Source organism: Borostomias antarcticus, assembly GCF_949987555.1.
Source record: "Borostomias antarcticus genome assembly, chromosome: 22".
NCBI classification, from domain to species: Eukaryota; Metazoa; Chordata; class Actinopteri; order Stomiiformes; family Stomiidae; genus Borostomias; species Borostomias antarcticus.
This window is the reverse complement of record NC_140255.1, coordinates 15,575,241-15,596,251: the sequence shown is the minus strand read 5'-3', so window position 1 is coordinate 15,596,251 and position 21,011 is coordinate 15,575,241. Positions and strand designations below refer to the sequence as shown.

Sequence of the window (21,011 nt, the reverse complement as noted above, 5' to 3'; positions counted from 1 at the left end):
TTAGGAATAGAAAATGCATTACTGCTTCATGTTATCCCTTCATAAGACTCATGATTAAAGGATTTAGTGAAGAAACACTGATGTTATGTCATGAGATTTTCTCCCCTTTTCAGGGGTACAACACTTGGTCCTGCAGTTCTGGAGAAACCATTCTACTTTGTTCAGTGCCAAACAAAAAAAAGACAACACTTCATTATAGGAATTCTTTTTTTTTATTGTTTTACTGGTATTTCAGTAATTGAAAATTCAAATCCAGGTCTACAGCATACATTTTCAGGGTCCCCATCAGCTCAGAGTGGACAGTAAGGACATAATGCAACTGCCATCCTTAAACATGACATCAGATTATCCTTCTCAACAACTCACACAGGGAAGGGGGGGGGGGGTAGAAACGGGCAAAATAAGTTTTCAACCATTCTCAAATTAATCTACAACTAAAAATATATACTCACTTCTTCAATGGAATTACTCTCAAGCTCTTACAAAAAAAGCACACGTCTGTCTCATAAATAGCATAATTTGCAGCCCGTGACCCTGTGACCCCCTCTCTCACCCGGAAAAGGACAGTTCCCCCTTGTAGCACCCCAACAGAGGGAAACGTTCAATCACAAGCCCCGCCTCCAGCGTAGACACAACACATTTGGGTAAGAAAAATCATTGATTTGACAGAAAATCATTGATGAAGTTTGGATCAAGTCGAGGCATCTGCCGGGACGATGTGTGACCACAACTTTGAGAAATCAAACCAAGCCGGCGCAACTCCAGGCCTGTGTGAACAGTGGCAGTGAAAAGGTGTTGTTTTAGTGTGAAGTGGAGCCGGTTGGATTGGCAGCCTCGCCTACACGACGCTGCCCGCTCGTCATCAGCACAGAGGTGGCCCACAGTTAGGTGTCCCTGGTAATCCAGACATTAGAACACTCTAATAGTTGCTGAATTAATTCTCCCGTAATTTGACATTTTCTCATTCTCTCTTCTCTCTAGCAGATTCAGAGGCCAGGGGGTTCTAGCTTTTGTCATGGAAAATAATAAGCAGCCCAAAAAAGACATCCTTTGCCTGCCCCTTCTCTTTCCAGCCCTCCCCTCTTCTCTCTCTCCCAGGAGCACAGCACATTGGTCTGATGAAACACTCCCACCACTAAGGTAGCACTCTCCCCCAGGATGACCTGTGACCGAGAGAGCCAGGTCAGGAGCCAGGGTCTCTGGAGACAGAGGAAACACATTCTACACTATGACCCTCCGGACCGGAGCTGGAGAGAGGGAGGGAGAGAGTTAAAGAAGGAGAGGGGGAGATAGAGAGAGGGAGGGAGGGAGGGAGAGGGAGGGAGGGAGGGAGGGAGGGAGGGAGGGAGGGAGGGAGGGAGGGAGGGAGGGAGGGAGGGAGGGAGGAGAGAGAAAGGGGGGGATGGAGAGGGAGGGAGAGAGGAGAATTTAGGCTAGAAGAGACAGGCATGGAGAGAGACAGATGGTGAGGTGTAGACACCCAACCTGGTAAACATCTCTCGGAGCACGGACAGTGTCTTTCAAAAGCTGCTGGGTGTTAAGTGACCATGCCCATCAACATCATCATGAAAAACAACTAGTGCCAGTTCAAATGTTTCCGAACTACAACCCCCAGAAGCGACTGTTTTGATTCAGGCCGTCTCGCCTGCGGCCAGAAACGGAGCGTGCCTGAGCAGCACATCACTTCTGCAACGAGAAAAACCCCCTCAAAGAAAGGTTAGGAGAGCAGCAGGGCATGTGCCAGGGTTAGGAGAGCTCCTGGGTGTGGGGTGTTCACGGTGCCAGTTCATTTGATAGTTTTGGGGAGGACTTTGTGTCTGGTCATGGGCCAGAGGCCCTACAACTCAACTCGTTCTAAAAGAGATTCTCTGCTCCAAAGTACATTCCCATCTGACTGTGTTGGGAGTTTGACTGTGTTGGGAGTTTGACTGTGTTGGGAGTTTGACTGTGTTGGGAGTTTGACTGTGTTGGGAGTTTGACTGTGTTGGGAGTTTGACCGTGTTGGGAGTTTGACCGTGTTGGGAGTTTGACTGTGTTGGGAGTTTGACTGTGTTGGGAGTTTGACTGTGTTGGGAGTTTGACTGTGTTGGGAGTTTGACTGTGTTGGGAGTTTGACTGTGTTGGGAGTTTGACTGTGTTGGGAGTTTGACTGTGTTGGGAGTTTGACTGTGTTGGGAGTTTGACTGTGTTGGGACGCTGAGTGCTACGAACCCTGACCGTGCTTAATAGACCCGAACAGAGAGTCAAAATATATGAGCTACAATCGAGAAAAAGAATCGCTACGCTAATTAAATTAAACAGCATCATTCCTCAAATGTATATTTTTTTTACACAACAACATTTCCAGAATATGTTGTGAGAGCAGGGCACTGGCGTGACAAGAGAACATCCACCATGATACACTAGAGGCTCTGCTGTTGCAACGTTTATTTGAGCTGGAGAGGTTATATTGGGGGAGGGGGGGGAGGGGAGGGGAGGGGAGGGGAGGGGGGCAGCGGGTGCCAAAGTGCTTTCCCTAAACATGTCCCAGCCAGTCTCAGGGGCCAGAGCCATGGGGGCACAGTCATCAGTTTTATCAGTGGGTTCGGTGTAAACAAGTGCATCCTCGAGGGTTGTCCTGCCCCGGAGCGTCCGCGGGATGGGAGGGGCAGAGGGCTGAGGGCCGGCGGGGTACAGAGGAGGAGGAGGAGACATCCGATCTCGCGGCTGGTCCCTGTGCGATGATGTCGTTGGCGCGTTAAGAGGAGGAGGGGGGGGGGGGTTAGGGAGGGGTTTGAAGCAGGGGGTGGTGGGGGTAGAGGCTTAACCGCGAGGCAGGCTGCACATCTCGCAGAGCTCCGTGCCGGGCTGGTTCATGAAGGTGCAGTGGAGGCACGCCCACATGGCGGAGGAGGAGGCGGGGACTGAGGGGCCGCCGCCCATGGCGCCGTACTCCAGGGCGCCCGCGGGCTGCCCGCCCACCGTGCCTGTCGGGAGGAAGACAAGAGGAAGGACCGCGTCAGGAAGGATGTCCGATCGCGAGACCTCCGCCCGCCCGCCTCGGCGCGTCCCGAGCGTCCGATCAAAACGGACGTCTCTGTGGCGACGGCGATCAGAGTCGTGTGACTGTGTGTGCCTCCGAGGAGGCGGGACTTACTGCACAGCTGCTCGATGGTCGCCCACTGCTCCGACTTCTTCCAGGTCTGGGCCAGGTCCTCGTTGGACGTCTTCACGGCGTCCAGCAGCAGCCCGATGCTGTCCTGAGGGCGGGGAGAGAGCGACAGGGTCACCATGACGACGGCAGAGCCAGCTGTGGGGCAGGGCTCTGCGCTGACATCATCGGGCGGCTAACTTAAAGGCTTACTTCGTGAAACAACCCCCCGTGAGACACTTTTTTTTGGCCCACTGACGTAATCTGGGACGTCTCACAGGCTGTGAGCCGGTTGGCTCGCACCTCCTGGAACGTCTAGTCATTATGTCTCACAGCTTTGATTGGTTGATTGGCCTGCGGATACACCACGACGACAGAGCGATTCGCTGACATTCGTTTTGTCGTTGTGTATCTGCAGGCCAGTCGACCAACGCTTGGGGCGAACACAAAGCTAACTGAAAAGTTTTAAATAGTTTGCAAATGTTCGCAAAGGAAAGCGAAAGTAGGCTAAGGTTAGAGTTGGTTACACAAGACGATGGCGGAGGATATGGTGTCAAAGGCAAAAGCGCCTTTTTGGCTATATTTCGGATTGGAGGCAATCTAGAACCTTCTTCTTGGGTGAAAACTGAGGTAAACAAACCAGTATGTGGCTCACGCACACCTCAGTGCAGCTTTTACGTTGTCATGGACTCAGGACACCTGTCAGTGAGTCGGTCTATTGAGTATAAATGCCCAGAGCCATGAGCCATGAGTCGTCTTATAAACTAGGCTTACTAGGCCTCTACAACTCCACCTAGTTTATATCTGTTACACAACACATGGGCCTAGACACGTACTGTACATCGCTTAATGTCTGAGGTATGACTTTCCTGGCTACGCTACAACATCTAACACAGGGGGGGGGGGGGGGGGAATTAACTTATTTCAAAGGCAACGTTAGAAGTTAGAGACACTGATTGAGGGCGACCGGCCAAGATCTGAAAACGCAGCCCGGCGTGGAACAAAGAGAGCTTGAGCAAAAGCATCCTAGCAACTGAGACACTGGGCACTTCCACATTGACCAACATGTGGCCATAATCTGAACCATGTAGTGCATGACAACCAAACACATGTGCTAACTTACACGCTTATGTAACTTTGACTATGTGTGTGTGTGTGTGTGTGTAATGTGTGCACTGTAGCTTTTAAGCCCATTGTATGCTTGCTTTTAACTACAGGGACGTACACGTACAAAAGATGGCCGCCACGCGTCTCCTTTGGAGCGTCGGCAGCGGTCGTCTGTGCAGGTACGCAGAAATGAACGCGCCTCAGAATACGCGCTTGTCTATGCGTACGTGTTGTTAAACATCGAGCAAACCGCTGGCTTTACCGTGGGTGTTTGTGTATGTGTCCTAGAAAGTGATTGTGTGCTATGTAAGTGAGGGAGTGAACGTGTGCTTAAAGGGATAGTCTGGAATTTTGGAACTAGGGCCTCATTTTCGACTTAATACCCTTAATGTTGTTGACTGATGGAGATCATTTTCAGAGCTGATTCCATGCTGTCCCTTGTTCGGGCGTTCATGGCATGCTAATGCTAGCGCAATGCAGTAGAAACGGCTAGCATTCAAAGAAAACTCACTTATGAACTCTCCAAACTAGTAAGGATCGCCAGATAAACTAAACTCCTCATTAACGTCAGACATATCTCTTTGAAACGTGACCATTACAACTTGTTGTGTTGATAGTAAGAGAATAGTCCACTCTTCTGTTCCTTGTTGTTGTAAAGAGAATAGTGCCGGCTAGTAACGTATCGCTCCACCTCCCTATTTACAGAGAGAGCCATATAGGTCCAAACAAACGAATGGGTTCAACAATAGTTGGACTTCAAAAATGATGGAATAAAAACTCAAATGACCCCCTGACAGTCTGTGCTCATATGTGATTTTGGTGCCGTCAACAGACTTACTCTGAGAGGCATGACCTCGTTGGTGACCAGGAAGAGAAGCAGGTGGAAGTCGGAGACCATGTCCAGAAATACGCCGGAAGAGCACTGGGACAGATACGAGGCTAAACTGTGGAAATCCTGCAAAAAAAAAAATTTAAAAAAAAATACACACACACACACGCACGCGCGCACACACACACACACACACGCGCGCGCACACACACACACACACACACGCGCACACACACACACGCGCACACACACACACACACGCGCACACACACACGCGCACACACACACGCGCACACACAGAGTACATTATCAAGACAGATTCATCCTCATTGTTGGTCACCTGTACCTGTGTTTGAGAACTAGACGGTTGTGGTCGTGTCTGGTTGGGTACATGTGTCAGAACTACACAGTTAAGGTCAGGTTGGGTACATGTGTGAGAACTGAACTAGACGGCTGTGGTCATGTGTGGTACCTGCGTTTCTCCCAGGGCGTCTCTGTTCTCTATGGGGAAGCGCTGTGTGGAGCTGAAGGTGTACTGGGGGTCCTTGGGGAACGTGGTGGTGATCTGGAGAAGAAGAGTGTAGAGGAGAGAGTGTTAGGAAAGAGCTATTCTGAGTACGTCTGGGAACAAGTCTGGGAACAAGCTATGATATTTGTGGACACCAATGAGAATCAGTTCGGATTTTCAACCAGATGCTGATTGGCCTGCGCAGATAGTGGGCTGCGAGGAGAGGCTGATTTGGCCTCTGATTGGTCACAGAGCGCAGATTTTCCACTTTTCAAGTATTGACAACTGACGAGTTCTGCACTCTAGCGAGCTGTCAGTAGCACATCTGCCTCACAAGGTGCGATTTACTTGGACTTTCTTCCACGTTAACTCTCACTTCACAGAGGTTTTTATTACACAAACAGCAAAGTGTACTACCTAAATCAGTTTTTCATTTAGTCTCAACTATACGCTCCTGATGAAATAATGTTCAAATGAAGCTGGATTTGAACGGTAGGTTAAAGCACTGGCTCCGCCCCTCCGCCCGTGTGTTGTGGTGCTGGGCTCTAGACTAGGAGAGCTGGATGAACATGTGGGAGAGGAGAGCGCCTCCCACCCCTTCCTCCTCCTCCCTGAGACATGGCCAGGAGACCCCGGGGACACAGCATCGCATGGAGGTCTTCTCATTTCTGTGGGCTGAGTGTGGGACAGCACCTTCATAACTAATACTGGAGCTTGATAAGTTCGTGGTGGTTTGGCGCGTGGTATTAGCAGGCTAACGCCAACCCTAATTATTCAACGGGGGATAATTGAGATGGCATGTTGGGGAAAAGAGGACTGAGGCCAAAGAGTGAATCTCAACCTTGTATAGACATGTTTGTTGGACGGAGAGACACAGGAGTGCCACATCCAGAGACACAACCAACATGTGTTCATCTGTGATGCTGGCTCTTCATTATCAACATGAAACCAACATCAAACATGCCAACATGAAACCGACCGACATGAACTAGCAGTGACACTCATGTCTGAGGAGGTATAATATCATGATCCAGCAGTAACACTCACGTCTATGATCAGGTATTCCACAGGAAGAGGCCGGGCTAGATATGTGATATCGTTTCCAAATTTATCTTTGTCCTGTTGAACGGAAAATAAGAGAGACAAAAACAAAACAATCAACGAGCAAACAAACAGATGTGAGGGGCGTGAAAGACTGGGCCACTGAGCAGCCTTACAGACAGCATGCTGACCTGGGGTCAGTGGGTTTTAAAAGACTGGGCCACTGAGCAGCCTTACAGACAGCATGCTGACCTGGGGTCAGTGGGTTTTAAAAGACTGGGCCACTGAGCATCCTTACAGACAGCATGCTGACCTGGGGTCAGTGGGTTTTAAAAGACTGGGCCACTGAGCAGCCTTAAAGACAGCATGCTGACCTGGGGTCAGTGGGATTTAAAGACTGGGCCACTGAGCATCCTTACAGACAGCATGCTGACCTGGGGTCAGTGTGTTTTAAAAGACCGGATTACAGTGAGCACCCCTACAGACAGCATGCTGACCTGGGGTCAGTCAGTAGTGTTAGACAGCATGCTGAACTGGGGTCATTCTATCCTCTCTAAGGCAGGTTCAGACTGCTGCCCGTCAGAAGTAAATACTGCTCATTTATGCAAAGTTTCGAGGATTAGCATAATGCAGGTCTGGGCTGGTCTAGTAGCACATATTCACACCCCAATGTCTGTCCAGGCCAAATGTGCAAACATTTTAAAAGAGAGAAATGTCAAATGACTGTGATAGAGAGAGAGAGAGAGTGTGACTGCGATAGAGTGTGTGCTTGTGTGTGTGTGTGTGTGTGTGCTCGTGTGTATACCTTGTAGAAGACGTCTGGTACGTATTGCTCTGTGCTGGACTCCTTGGCGTAGCCCAGCTCCGGGGCGTCTCTGCAGGGCAGCAGGCACTCGTCCCTGACCAGGGCCATGCACTGGTTGGACACCTGGTAGCCCTCGAAGTGCACCTGGTTGTCAGGCCCTCCTGCGGGCAGAGACGGAGGGGCAGACGGCTCAAAACTCACCTCTTCAAGAAGTTCCTCCCTCTTAAGCACCTACTGTATTTATATTTTGCTACTCTTGCACTTTGCCTTCAGCACTAGATCATGTTCTACGCACTTGTGAGTTCTGGCGAGTAGTAGTTCACTGACGACCGACGTCAAATGCAATTATTGTAAGTCGTAATGTAACTGCAGTGTCATAACCCACTGAATAACACAAGTGCAAGAAACCTGTCATTCTACTTTAAGGTTAAGGGGTCAGTGTTTTACAAAGGGTTAAGGGTTAAATATCTAAGTGTGGTCCCAGGCTGAGCTGTGACAGCTCCGTGGAGTAGCGCTTACTCTGTTGAGGAGGGGAGAGTGAACGAGGAGCAAGTGCAAACAAAGAGCTTCACAGTCGGCCAAGTCTGGCAACGACTAGTCCTGCAATGCCTGACTTTGGAGATCTCTGCCTCCGAAAGTCTGGAGACACCTCTATTGAAAATCATCGCATGAATAGCGTCGAAAACCGACACTACCAATCAGAGCCACTGCCTCCATCTCCAATAGGGTGAAAGACCCACCTTACTGGAAATTATGTCCTCCAAACAAACTGGAGTGGAGAATCAAAACAAAACAAAACAAAACCCCATTAGGAAGGGCCGCCCTGAAGACGTTGGATTGGTTCTGCAATGCAGGTTTTTTTCAGTGTCTCAAATTGTTTCCACCCACTTTTAGCAAAGAAATCTGGACAAATGTCTTTAGTCTCTAGTTGAGCGCAGTTTAGAGACTGACTTGTGAGCGTATGTGACGACTTGCTCTGCTGGCCTTCAACCTAGGTCCACTATCTGCATTACTGTATACTACCAGGGCACCTCAGAGCTGTGTGTATGTGTGTATATGTGTGTGTATGTGTGTATATGTGTGTGTGTGTGTGTATGTGTGTATATGTGTGTGTATGTGTTTGTGTGTGTATGTGTGTGTGTGTACAGTAGTGTGCATAGCGAAGCAAGGTGAGCAAGCCATCCTACCTGTGGCGACCACGGTGAAAAACTTTGAGCCAAAGTGTCCATCAGGAGAGAGTCTGCAATGGTTGGACTGCTGGTTCTGGAAGTGTCCGGCCGTGATACACTCCTCCGCACTCAGGAAGTACGCGTCCTGCCCACAAGAAGGAACACAGGGCAGAGGTCACACATGGATGAACGTGGAGCCCGCTTCACCCCTGTGTGACACCTCTTTTATCCGACAGCAAACTGAGAACGATCAACAGTCTGGGTGAGCCATCCGGGGTTGTTGTCTGGGGAGGGGTGATCTATCCTGGGGGGTTGTTGTCTGGGGAGGGGTGATCTATCCTGGGGGGTTGTTGTCTGGGGAGGGGTGATCTGTCCTGGGGGTTGTCTGGGGAGGGGTGATCTATCCTGGGGGGGTTGTCTGGGGAGGGGTGATCTGTCCTGGGGGTTGTCTGGGGAGGGGTGATCTATACTGGGGGGTTGTTGTCTGGGGAGGGGTGATCTGTCCTGGGGGGGTTGTCTGGGGAGGGGTGATCTGTCCTGAGGGGTCGTTGTCTGGGGAGGGGTGATCTGTCCTGGGGGGTTGTTGTCTGGGGAGGGGTGATCTGTCCTGGGGGGTTGTTGTCTGGGGAGGGGTGATCTGTCCTAGGGAGTTGTTGTCTGGGGAGGGGTGATCTGTCCTGGGGGGGTTGTCTGGGGAGGGGTGATCTGTCCTGGGGGGGTTGTCTGGGGAGGGGTGATTTGTCCTGGGGGGGTTGTCTGGGGAGGGGTGATCTATACTGGGGGGGTTGTCTGGGGAGGGGTGATCTGTCCTAGGGGGTCGTTGTCTGGGGAGGGGTGATCTGTCCTGGGGGTTGTCTGGGGAGGGGTGATCTATACTGGGGGGGTTGTCTGGGGAGGGGTGATCTGTCCTAGGGGGTCGTTGTCTGGGGAGGGGTGATCTATCCTGGGGGGTTGTTGTCTGGGGAGGGGTGATCTGTCCTGGGGGTTGTCTGGGGAGGGGTGATCTATACTGGGGGGGTTGTCTGGGGAGGGGTGATCTGTCCTGGGGGGTTGTTGTCTGGGGAGGGGTGATCTGTCCTAGGGGGTCGTTGTCTGGGGAGGGGTGCAGGGTCTGACCTTGTTCCTGGTGTAGCGGACGGTGCCTATCCTGGTGTCCTCCGAGAGGAGGTCAGTGAAGATCCACCCCACCTACAGACGACAGGACAGAAGAGCCCACTGTTAAGATAGACCACCGCGGCTTCAACGTCACGCTGCTGGACCGTGGCCCAGACCCTGGAATTCTGTCTTCATCCTCCTCCTTTTTTTTAGTAACTACATTTTGCTTTGTACAAACTATCACTTGATGTCTCAGTGAAACTAGTCTACTCTACTCAGGAGTGTGTCTACTTTCTAAATCCAGAGTTCAGAGATTGAGGTGTTTAGTAGCTCTTTTGGCGCTTATTCTTGGTGAGACCCTGTAGAATGTACTGATCCACTACACCGCCGTAACACAGACTGCATAGGGAGGGACGGACCAAATAGATTATTAGACCCACTCCAACCCCCATCACCATCAAGGGGGAGGAGGTTGAGATGCTGGACTCATACAAGTTCCTGGGAGTGCACCTGAACAACAAACTGGACTGGACTGACAACACTGAGGCCCTCTACAGGGAAGGACAGAGCAGACTGTTCTTCCTCGGGAGGCTCAGGTCATTCGATGTGTGTAGCAGGCTGCTGCAGATGTTCTACCAGTCTGTTGTAGCCAGCACACTGTTCTTTACTGTTGCCTGCTGGGGATGCAGCACCAGGTCTAGGGAGTCAAACAAGCTGGTGAGGAGGGCTGTCTCCGTCGTGGGGAGACTGTGGACAGTCTGGAGACTGTGGTGGAGAGGAGGACGAGGGACAAACTGAAGTCTATCCTAGACAAACCCCTCCCATCCCCTCCACGGCGAGCTGTGGCAGATGGGGAGCACTTTCAGCCACAGGCTCATCCCACCCAGGTGCAATACAGAGCAGTTCAGACGTTCCTTTGTGCCAGTCGCCATCAGGCTGTATAACAGTGCCTGAGTATTCTGTGTGTCATAGAGGTGTGCACAGATGTATGTATACATGTGTACTACTAGATATACTGAGACAGCCTGGATGTATGCATGTATACTCTGTGACTTATATACTTGTATAGTTATAAATTTATACAGATTGAATGTATGCAGATGCAGGTACATGTATATCTGGTACATATATATTGTTTACTCCTAGACTTGTATACTTGTATAGTCATATATATTTATACAGACAATGTATGCAGGTACATATCTTATTCTATACTTCACAGTTACTGTACATATGGATGTACATTGTCCCTGTTATCCCTTATGCTGCTATCCCTCCCCCCCGTCTTTTTTTCTCTTCTTTCCAATCTGTCTGTAATTTTCAATGCTGAAAAAATACAATTTTATTTCCTGGCCTGTTATTTATTTATTTTTATATTGTTGTTTATTTTGATGTATTTATTTTGACATATTTTTTGTCCTAGTACTATCACCTCACAGCAAGAAGGTCTCCGGGCCTTCGCATGTTCAGCCGGTTTGCATGTTCACCCGGTGTTCGCAAGGGTTTCCACCGAAAGAAGCCAATACGAAAAACATGCAGAGCAACAGATGCTCTTCAGTCCTGCCCCTGACCAAGACCAGGACTGAGCACTTGGACTTGGGTCTCCGGGCGCCATGAACGATGGCTGCCCACTGCTCCTGGCTGTCCCTGGAGGAGGACGGCTTGGGATGGGAGAAAAGCAGGGAACAATTTCCACTGGCGACGCCCGAAAAATTGCATGCGTGTGTGCTGTGTTCCGTGTTGCCGCTTGCTGTGTGCGATGTGTGTGTCATGTGTGGTCAAATAAAGCCAACCCCCCCCCCTTGGGTCCTGTAATTGAATTTAACTGTACATGCTGACGACATGTATCACGCGTGGGGGGTGACAGAGTCACTGTGTACACGTTATAGATTACATCATTGATCAACACACGCACGTATTAGTAAGCATTTGTAATGGTTTCCTCCCAACAAGCCTGTGATGGATGAGCTCAGCCTGGACTCCTGCTCTGGGGGCCTGGGGTTATGTGGAAGTGATTCCAGCAATCAGCTCTGTGAAGGGGGAGGAATTCTGGGAAGCGCTGCCTCATGGCCCCTTAGAGACAGATGAGGAGGGTGGATGGGGGAGTACTGGAGCATGTCTCTGGCCAGGGGCCTGGGCAGGACCAGTCAGACAGACACGGACAGTTGTGGACGACTATTATTTTGGAACCCAAATGTTGCTCTCTACTGCGCGCGCACACCGAGGGAGAGGGAGAGGGAGTGAGAGACAGAGAGAGAGAGACCGATTCCTAGTATGTGTGAACACCTATCTGGCAAAAATAAATAAATATGATTCTGATTAAGTATAAGTGGATGTTTTTGTTCTAGCAGAGCAAAGGCTATGTTTCTTGGATGTGTCTACAGGATGGTGTGAGGTTTTGAAGCCCTCAGGCAGTGTGTGTGTGGGGAGGGGGTGAGGGGTGCAGGTCTGACCTTGCGCAGGCCCAGCTTGGCCGCTATCTCCTCCACCTCTGCAGCTTTGGGATCGTCCACCAGCTCCAGGCTGTTCTGGGTACCGATCTGAAGGATGGGACACACACACACGCGCACACACACACACACACGTGCACACGCACGCGCACACGCACGCACACACATGCACACACACGCACACACACGCGCTGAAGCAAAACAGGACACCAAACACCTTGTGATAGTGGCACACTGACCCAACAACAATACAAGCGTGATTCTTTTTGTGAGCTTAATGATACCGTCTTGCTGTATTTACCCGAGTGGTACACCCTTAACACCCATAGTGCATCTACTGCCCTCCTGTGGCTGAAAGACCGTACTACGAGCAGCTCTGCTGTAGCCTCGTAAGACCATCCTGACCTAGCGAGCTCACATTCAGTTCCACTCCGCAGATAAGTCTGTTTGACTCTTGTTCTTGTTTAATCACTGGCGATTTCTCCTATAAGCTAGGGTAAACCTGGCATACCCATACATGCTTGATTTCAGACTGTTTTTTACTTAGCTGCGTGTTTAGTGCTCTTTCACCCTCTACAGGCCTCATGAAAATAAACAGTCCACTTTACGGTCTGTTGACAGCAGTCTAAGTAGCTTGTCGTTCACTTAACATTGCAGGCCAGATAAAAGGCTTCTGGCTTAAAGAAGTCAAGGCAAATGAAACATCAACCAATTAAATTAGCCCACACATACTAGTGGCTGACAATCAAAATAAAATCAGATTCATGAGAAACGAATCAGATAAACACTATTAGGAAAAGTTAGATGTTTTAGCCTGGATCCTGTGGTATTACATATAAATCAAATGACTCTAATCTTCGTTACAATGAGTCATCAAATCAGCTTTAGATAGATAGTTGTCAACTTTATTTATTTGCTGTTTAAGCAAACATCTTTATATGCATGTAAAACAAATCATATCTGATTCTCATTCATTATTAGGAAAAAATACATTTTCTTAGTCTGGATCCTGTGGTAAATTATTACATAAACGGAGGTGTTATTTTAACCATTTCAACTGAGTTACACCAACAAAATGCTATCTATAATCAATGCGCGGAACCCTGCGCTCTCTGAGCACCCTTTCTAGTTTTGATTTAACTTGCAAAACAGCAGCTCGTAAATGAAGTGGATTAAACGGGACTGGGTTACGTGATGAGGTAGGCTTTTTGTGATTATTTACAAGTTGTTAATACGGCCCATACTGTATATGAAATGATGGGAGGATTACGTTAACTGGAGGATCCGTTAACTTATCCTCAGCGAGCTATCTAGCTATCTAACATTACTTATGTTTGTATGTACACTTGAAAAAGTAAAAGTCATTTAGAGACTTCAGAATCCTCTTGCACTGTATCCCTTTGTGATTGTAAATTTGCGCTGTCCTCTCTAGATTTGTTCATTCGAGAGCATGAACTTAAGAAAGCAGGCACTAGGAAATGCAGTGTGCCAAGCGGTAATCCAGTCCAGTGTGTTGTGGCTTATACTGTAGTGGTGCCAAACTTGTTCTGATCGTGTCAGCTTAAATATTTTATTCTTAATTTAGATTTGTGCCTCTGACAGTTATGCTCGTCTCTGTGCGTCAGCGGTCCCTGCTCAGTGTGTGTGTGTGTGTGTGTGGAGGATGTGTGTGGGGATTTCACTACTGCGATTGTTCATGCCAAGTTTTCGAATTACACGCGAAACTGCATGTTAAAGGAGTAGTAAAGGGAAAATCAAGTTTAGCCCTGTTTTAAGGTTACTTATGATCATATACAATGGTTCAGATCAAAAAGTTGACAAAACTAGCACTTTTGAGAAAGTCTGATAATTGCTCTACTACCGTTTTGGTCATACAATGGATGTATGTGCTATGATAACAATATTACTACTGTTCATAAAAAATGATCACAAAAAAAATATTACTACTGTTCACGTTATTCTTAATTTATGTAGGCTATGTTGTAAGAGATGTAAGAAACAGTTCCAGAAACAGAAGTATGTAAGAAATAGGTTTTAGAGCGCAATCAACTTTTACCAAGAGGACAAAATTAAGACTATTCATTCAGCCAACTTTGTCCTAGAGCACAGCCCCCGAGCGCAGCGTTCCCTAGGCCTAGATAAGGCCTGCCGTAGGCCATTACTGGGTTCATCACGGATCTGCCTGGTATAAAGTTACTCTTTATACTTTTTCATTTTTCCCAGTAATCCAAACTCCATATCCAATTCCTATTTGGATTTTTGAACATTGCCTCACACACGAACAAACCAGTTCCTAGGCTAATGTTCAATGATTAGATGATTTCAGAATATTATTCCCGATTAAACAGTAGGCTACAACATATTTGAGGGGTTCTCTTGCAAAAACAGACATCTCTGTTTGTAGACCTAGCCATCCTGAATCCCATCTGCCCATATCTGCACGGTAAGGAGAGCGTGCTACTGGGGAACACAAGAGACTGAGTTGGGGAGCCTTCAACCTACAAAAGGGAAGTCTAGACTGATCTGCGACGACAAACAAAGTGAGCTGGCGAGATCAGGATGGTGTCAGGAGGCTAGCTGCTCCGGCTCCAGCTCTCCACCAGCAGCAGACTCACCTGCGGCGGTTCATAGATGGCAGCCACCTCGGCCCGGATGCCCAACGGGATGTCCTTGTGCTCGGTGTAGCGGCCGTACAGGTAGCCCATCCGCTGGCTGCCCGTCTTCCTCCAGAAGTCCAGGAAGCGGTCGGCAATGGTGTGGTTCTCGAACATGATGTTGTCCACGTGTCTGTATTTCTGAGGGTCAAAACGAGAAGAGGGTTCCGAGTCAGCGGAATGACAGGCTGCGTGTGTGCGTGTGTGTGTGTGTGTGTGTGTGTGTGCGCGTGCATACTTGTCTGTTGAGGGTGATGGCGCTGGGCTGGCACTTGGTGCAAATCCCCTCTGGCCAGGGGGGGTGGCCCTCGCAGCCCGACTTGATTTTACAGCTGATGTTCTCCAGAGCCACAAACTTCCCTCTGCGGAACGAGAGACAAACGCCACACGGTGAGTTTTGGGCACATGAGGAGGAGGGGGAGGGGCTTCTGGATGGTTCCCCTGAGAAGGAGGGGGGGGGGAATCATGTCCGGCGCCACTCACTTGTCGGATCCGCCTGTCAGCTTGCGGATGTAGGCGTGGAAAGACATGTGCTTGACTGGCGGGTCGAGGTGGTTCAGGTAGTCTTCATCAAAAGGCTGGCGAACACAGATGAACCATTCACTGCACAGTCCACCATTCAAATACAGAAATGACGTTTGCAATATGTGCTAGCATTAGTTTGAGTGAGTAGGGGAATGTTAAAGGGATAGTCTGGAATTTTGGATATTGGTCCTCATTTTCGACTTACCCTTAATGTTGTTGACTGATGGAGATCATTTCCGGCTGATTCCATGCCGTCTCTCATTCGGACGTTCATGACATGCTAATGCTAGCGCAATGCAGTTGAACTGGCTAGCATTCAAAGAAAACTCCAAACTAGTAAGGGTGCACTGTGGAGTGTTGAAGTGAGTTCTTCGAATGCTAGCCAGTTCGACTGCGTTGCGCTAGCATTAGCATGCCGTGAACTCCCGAACGAGAGACAGCACGGAATCAGACGAAAATGATCTCCATCAGTCAACAACATTATGGGTAAATCGCAAATGAGGCCCAATGTCCGAAAAAGAAGCAGGATTGCTCGCTTACCTCTAGTGGTACGCAGTGCACACACTTCCCCATCGCACCGTGCCGACACCTGACACAAGAGAAAAGACACATCAATCTATTGATCCATTTCCACTTTAACACAAGGACGAGCCGTCCGACAGTGTGTCTCTCTCTCTCTCTCTTACAGCTGTGGGTCTCTGCTCCTGTAGATCTTGCCCTCCTGCTTGGCCAGGTACTGGTCGATCTCATCCTCGGGGATGTGGGGCGTGGAGTGGGAGCGAGACATGGAGGATGATGATGAGGAGGAGGATGTGGAGGGCAGCGATGAAGATGAGTGAGGCGTGGCCACGTCCATGACCTCTCCGGAAGGCCCTGGGGCGCCAGAGGGATACAGGTACAGCATGTCTCCATGACTACAGAGAGAGAGAGAGAGAGAGAGAGAGAGAGAGAGAGAGAGAGAGAGACAGACAGACAGAGAGAGACAGAGAGAGAGAGAGGGAGAGAGACAGAGAGAGAGAGGCAGACAGAGAGAGAGAGACAGACAGACAGACAGACAGAGAGAGAGAGAGAGAGAGACAGAGACAGACAGAGAGAAAGTCAGAGAGAGAGAGAGAGAGAGAGAGAGAGAGAGAGAGAAAGAGAAAGCAAATTTGTTATGAGCATGTAATAAGGAATGATATTAGTATGTGAACTATAAACATGCTATGTGGTCAAGTTGACTCAAACTGTATTTGTACAGCACATTTAAAACAACCATAGTTGACCAAAGTTCTGAACACATGATATAAGCCTTTGTATTCTAAATCTATGGTACCATAGTGCTCCTGTCTATATCTATGGTAGCCATAGTACTCCTGTGTATTCTATAACTATGGTATCATGATCCTCCTGTTTATTCTATATCTATGGTACCAGTCATCCTGGTTCTCCACTCACTTGATCTTGAGCAGACTGAGGGTCTTGTTCTGTGACAGGATCTCACCGGTCTTGTTGCGGTTCAGGTAGATGGAAAAGCCGTTAGTGTTGAAGCCAAACTCTTTGCCAACCTGGGGGAAGAGAGAAGAAGGGGCTTATTGGAGGTTATAAGAAGCACACATCTGCCTGACTGGGTTTGAAGCATGACCTTTACAAGATAAGCAATCATGAGATGATGATCACGTCCTCTCGATGTGACAAGAGGGACAATGTGAGAATGTGGAGAATCAGGTTTGAGGACAGTTCATGACTTTACGTGCGTGTGTGTATGTGTGTGTGTGTGTGTGTGTGTGTGTCCGCATGCGTTAGAGATGCGAATATTGCGGATATATCCTCGACATCCGCATCTGCGGGTGGGTGGGCCAATAAAAATCAACTTTGTGATTAATTTCGGGTGGATTTGTCAGTTATACTCAGATTTAATAACTACTATAATTATATATATATTATAATATAACTGCGAGAAAGCGCGAGACCTGCCAGCAGCTCACTCAAATACCCTCGACCACTTCGTCAACAGAGATCCTGCAAAAGCGAGCCTATAATCTTTAAATTGATTAAGTCAAGAAAATGCGCCTATATGAAAAGCGAATGAGCACGAACGGCTGGACATAATTTAAATGTAAATACAATAACTTCATATTTGGGTGCGAGTCTCTAAATTTGAGAAGATAATGACGTCGGGTGGGTGGCGGGTGGATGACTGATGAGTGCACGCGGATTCGGGTGCGCTCAAACTCCACCCGCGCATCTCTAGCGTGCGTGCGTGTCTCTTCACAAGACACTGCCAATTAAACTGTCAAAGAAGGTTATGAAAGCAGAGCCTGCAGGCGATGGTGAAAGTGGAATCATCAGAGAAGCTCCTGAGTTCATCACCACTCAGTGCAAGCCAACCTAAGTCTAAGAGCTCATATGAGCACTCAGATTTGGGCCGTCCACAGCCTGTATCCCAGAGATCGCTTTCAGATTCATCTGATCACTTCCTCACATCCACCACAAAGAACATCTAGCCTGGCTTCACCATCCTGATCCCGTGAGCTCACATTCTGCTTCTCTCCGCAGATCAGTCTGGTCATGCTCACATTCAGACTGAGTTCCACCTGGTAGATATTTGCCAGGCCAATCACAACATTTCTCTAATATGGGGCGGGTTTGATACAATGACTGTACCCACTCTGGAATATGTAGAGAGTGGGTCGTATGCCCACCTCCCTTGTTCTCTGTAAAACGCATTGTGTTGCCTCTGGGTATGAAATGCGCTATACAAATAAAGCTTTGATTGATTGATTGATTGATTTGATACGATGATACGACGACTAACCCACGTTTCCTTGCGCTGATTGGTTATAGGTCTATCCAATTGCCTCCTGAGGCATTTTGGTGTGCGACCGTTGACACCCCTTGGAATTCGCAAACAAACTCAGCAGTGCCAAACCCTTCGCATTTTGCGAATTGGGTCTGGTGAAGCCAGGCTAAAAGCCCTGGTGGAACCAACTGCCAGTCTTACCGCCAGCTAAAGAGTATTTCTCACATGTCCAAGGGATTCGTTTTAAAACTTTGTGCAGCTCTTCTTAATAATTAGTGGCTCAACACTTCTGGAGAGATGCTCTTAGTGACATCATAGCTGTCAGAAGAACAGCATGACTTTTTCCTCTGTTCTTGGGAGCGTTTTTTCCCCACAGGTAACAGAGAGCAGAGTCAATTCAAATTCCAGGAGGGGCATCTCAATTACAGAGACAGGTCTGGTTTACAGAGGCTCTCAATTCCTCTTGTAACCTCCCCATCAGCACACATCAGAGAACACACACAGGGAATGAGAATACCACCTGCATTGATCTGAAACACAGTCACGCTTTTAAACACGAAGACATGAATCTTTAATGCTATACTGCTGCAGCACCCCTCTCCGCTGTGTCCCTCCGTTTTCAGGTCCACCGACGTGGGAAATCCAACTCCCACTTTACCTCAGTGACTCATATAACATCTAGCCGGAGTCTAGTTCACCCAAACTGAGCTAGCTGCTCTTCGCAACACTTAGCCTTAGGAATGCAAATTTTATGTGCATGTAATTTCCCTGAGATCTGAATGGGGTTGTTCTATAAGCTAATGACCCTTACTGGAAGGCACTCCTGGGGGGGTCCGCTACCTGGCAAGCAGCTGGGCCTGGGATGGGGCTATATTTAACTACTGTCAAGTGTACACACACACACACACACACACACACACACACACACACACACACACACACACACACACGGCTCACTGCTGAGCCATGAATCCAGCAGGCACGAGTGACTATGTAGCTACCGTTGGCTGTCCTGACAAGCAGGGAACGCTGCAGAGCTCCATCCATACATTAACACTGAGACACTGGCTAGGCTCAGGAGCCCTGGCTACAGTTCTAGATACTAGTGACGGACAATGCCAGACAATGGCCCACATTACTGAAGTGGGTAGGGCGGCATGTGACCGCCAAATGACTTCAGAATTACACTGTATGTGTGTGAGAGTCCATGTGCCCAGTGTCATCATACCTTCTTGAGGAAGGCGGCCGCTGTCTCCCTCTTGGTGGAAGGGATTTTCTTCATTCCGTCTGGTGACTGCACCCGGATGATCTGCAGATCCAACAATGAAAACACACAAATGTAAGTTCCACGTGATCACATGAGCAGTGGGATGTAGTGAAGAACAACACTGTAGCTCATATAACATCTAGCTAGCTAGGGGAACGGAGCTGAAGATCAGTGCAGGCTACATTTCATAAACATCTGTCATTCTGTTCCCTGCTCCCCGCTGGCAACGAGAAAGGAAACTCAATTGTTCTGCTACAGCTGTCAATGCCATGACAATACAAAATGTGTGTGTGTGTGTATGTGTGTGTGTGGAGGGGTTGAAAGAAAAACCTACCTGAAAGTTAGTTAGTTCTATGGTCTACCATTAATCTAGTTATATAACTCTTTATCCTCTTTGTAAACTAGGCTAGCTGACTGAATAGTTAGCTGAATAGTTAACCAGATAGCCATACAATGGCAAGCTAGTTTGTCTGTTTTACCTAACTGTTAGATAGTTATCTAATCTAGCTACTTCTATTCCTCGTTTTGCACCCCAAAGGGCCCGCCGGTGTGCCCGGCGAGTGAGGCGACTGCTGGTAGCATTGGTTTCAAACTGGACAAAATCTCTTGACATAGGTGGCAATCTAGATATCTAGCTAGCTATTAAGTCACTAAACAAGTCAATATACCATACTAGCTACATTAAAGATAGCTAATGTTTGCTAGACAGGTAGCACCTCTCGGTTTCGCACAATCATGTGATGGTTCATCACCCGAGCTCCCCAAAACGAAGGTCCCTGGGGAGTGTGTAGCTAGCTAGCTGGCTAAACTAGCTAGCTAGTGCAAACGTTAGTGGAGCCTGACAGCTGCCTAGCTAGCATAGAAAATGCACTACATAAAGTCCAAATGAATGTTCCTTTGTTGAGCATACGCATCCAGACGTTTTTTTAAAACAAAGACCAGATAACCAAACAATAAAACCGTGAGGTTTTCTATTAATGGATATTACTTAACTAGCTTTGACCTTAAATGACTACGTATTGACCAGGCATCTTTTAGAAGTATTTCTGACTAAGCTAGGCTAATATAGCCTGCTAGCTAACGTTAGCCAGATAGGGCCTGTCACTTGTTCTGGTGAGTTAGCCTGCTCGCTAGCCTAGCTAGGCTAATTCTGCTGCCTCATCACTCCGGGCAGACTCTTCAGTCACATTCACTGGCGCAAAATTCAGTCTGCCTTCAATGTCGTACTTACAATATTTTCTGCCATGTTGAACGGGTGAGAGCTCGATGTGTGTCGCTGTGTAACAACAAAGACAACGATTTCAGCGATTAAAAATGTACTGACTGGGTAGAGTCAAGGAAACTCCATCCCACCACTCAAACACCGGGTGTTACAGGCTTGATGGACCGGACTCAACCGTGTCCTCCTCATTCTGCCCGAGTCAAACATTGGTCGTTGACAATCATTCCGCAAGTGTTCCGCAGGCAAAACTAATGTGTGACACGCTACTTATAATAACTACTGTTATTCTTTTTTTTGGTTGCTTGTTTCTTTCTGCCCACGGAGCAATCAGACTTTTGTTCCATACCACTGTGCCTTTTGATATTTTATATACAGTGCTGGCTGTCTGGCTGGCTGGATGGCTGGATGGCTGGATGGATGGATGGAT

General features: G+C 48.4%; 1 protein-coding gene across 1 annotated transcript; it reads right to left on the bottom strand.

Annotated features, from left to right (window-relative positions):
* Window positions 1-230: 230 nt before the first annotated feature.
* On the bottom strand, window positions 231-20,707 carry nploc4 (NPL4 homolog, ubiquitin recognition factor). Its single transcript, XM_084455840.1, has 17 exons — window positions 20,594-20,707; window positions 19,324-19,404; window positions 16,751-16,860; window positions 16,000-16,227; window positions 15,854-15,902; window positions 15,272-15,366; window positions 15,027-15,150; window positions 14,750-14,929; window positions 12,138-12,224; window positions 9,706-9,777; window positions 8,608-8,734; window positions 7,421-7,581; window positions 6,622-6,693; window positions 5,539-5,631; window positions 5,076-5,192; window positions 3,137-3,239; window positions 231-2,966 (listed from the first exon to the last, which is right to left on the bottom strand). Exons 1-17 carry the CDS (start codon window positions 20,606-20,608, stop codon window positions 2,803-2,805), a joined length of 1,878 nt encoding a protein of 625 aa, XP_084311966.1. The 5' UTR covers window positions 20,609-20,707; the 3' UTR covers window positions 231-2,802.
* Window positions 20,708-21,011: the final 304 nt, after the last annotated feature.

Excerpts from the sequence above, each read along its gene's own strand:
- nploc4 (XM_084455840.1), bottom strand. Across the intron at positions 15,903-15,999 it reads AGGAGCAGAGACCCACAGCT|GTGTCGGCACGGTGCGATGG; the intron begins GTAAGAGAGAGA and ends CTCTTGTGTCAG. Across the intron at positions 8,735-9,705 it reads TCCGCTACACCAGGAACAAG|GACGCGTACTTCCTGAGTGC; the intron begins GTCAGACCCTGC and ends TCTTGTGGGCAG.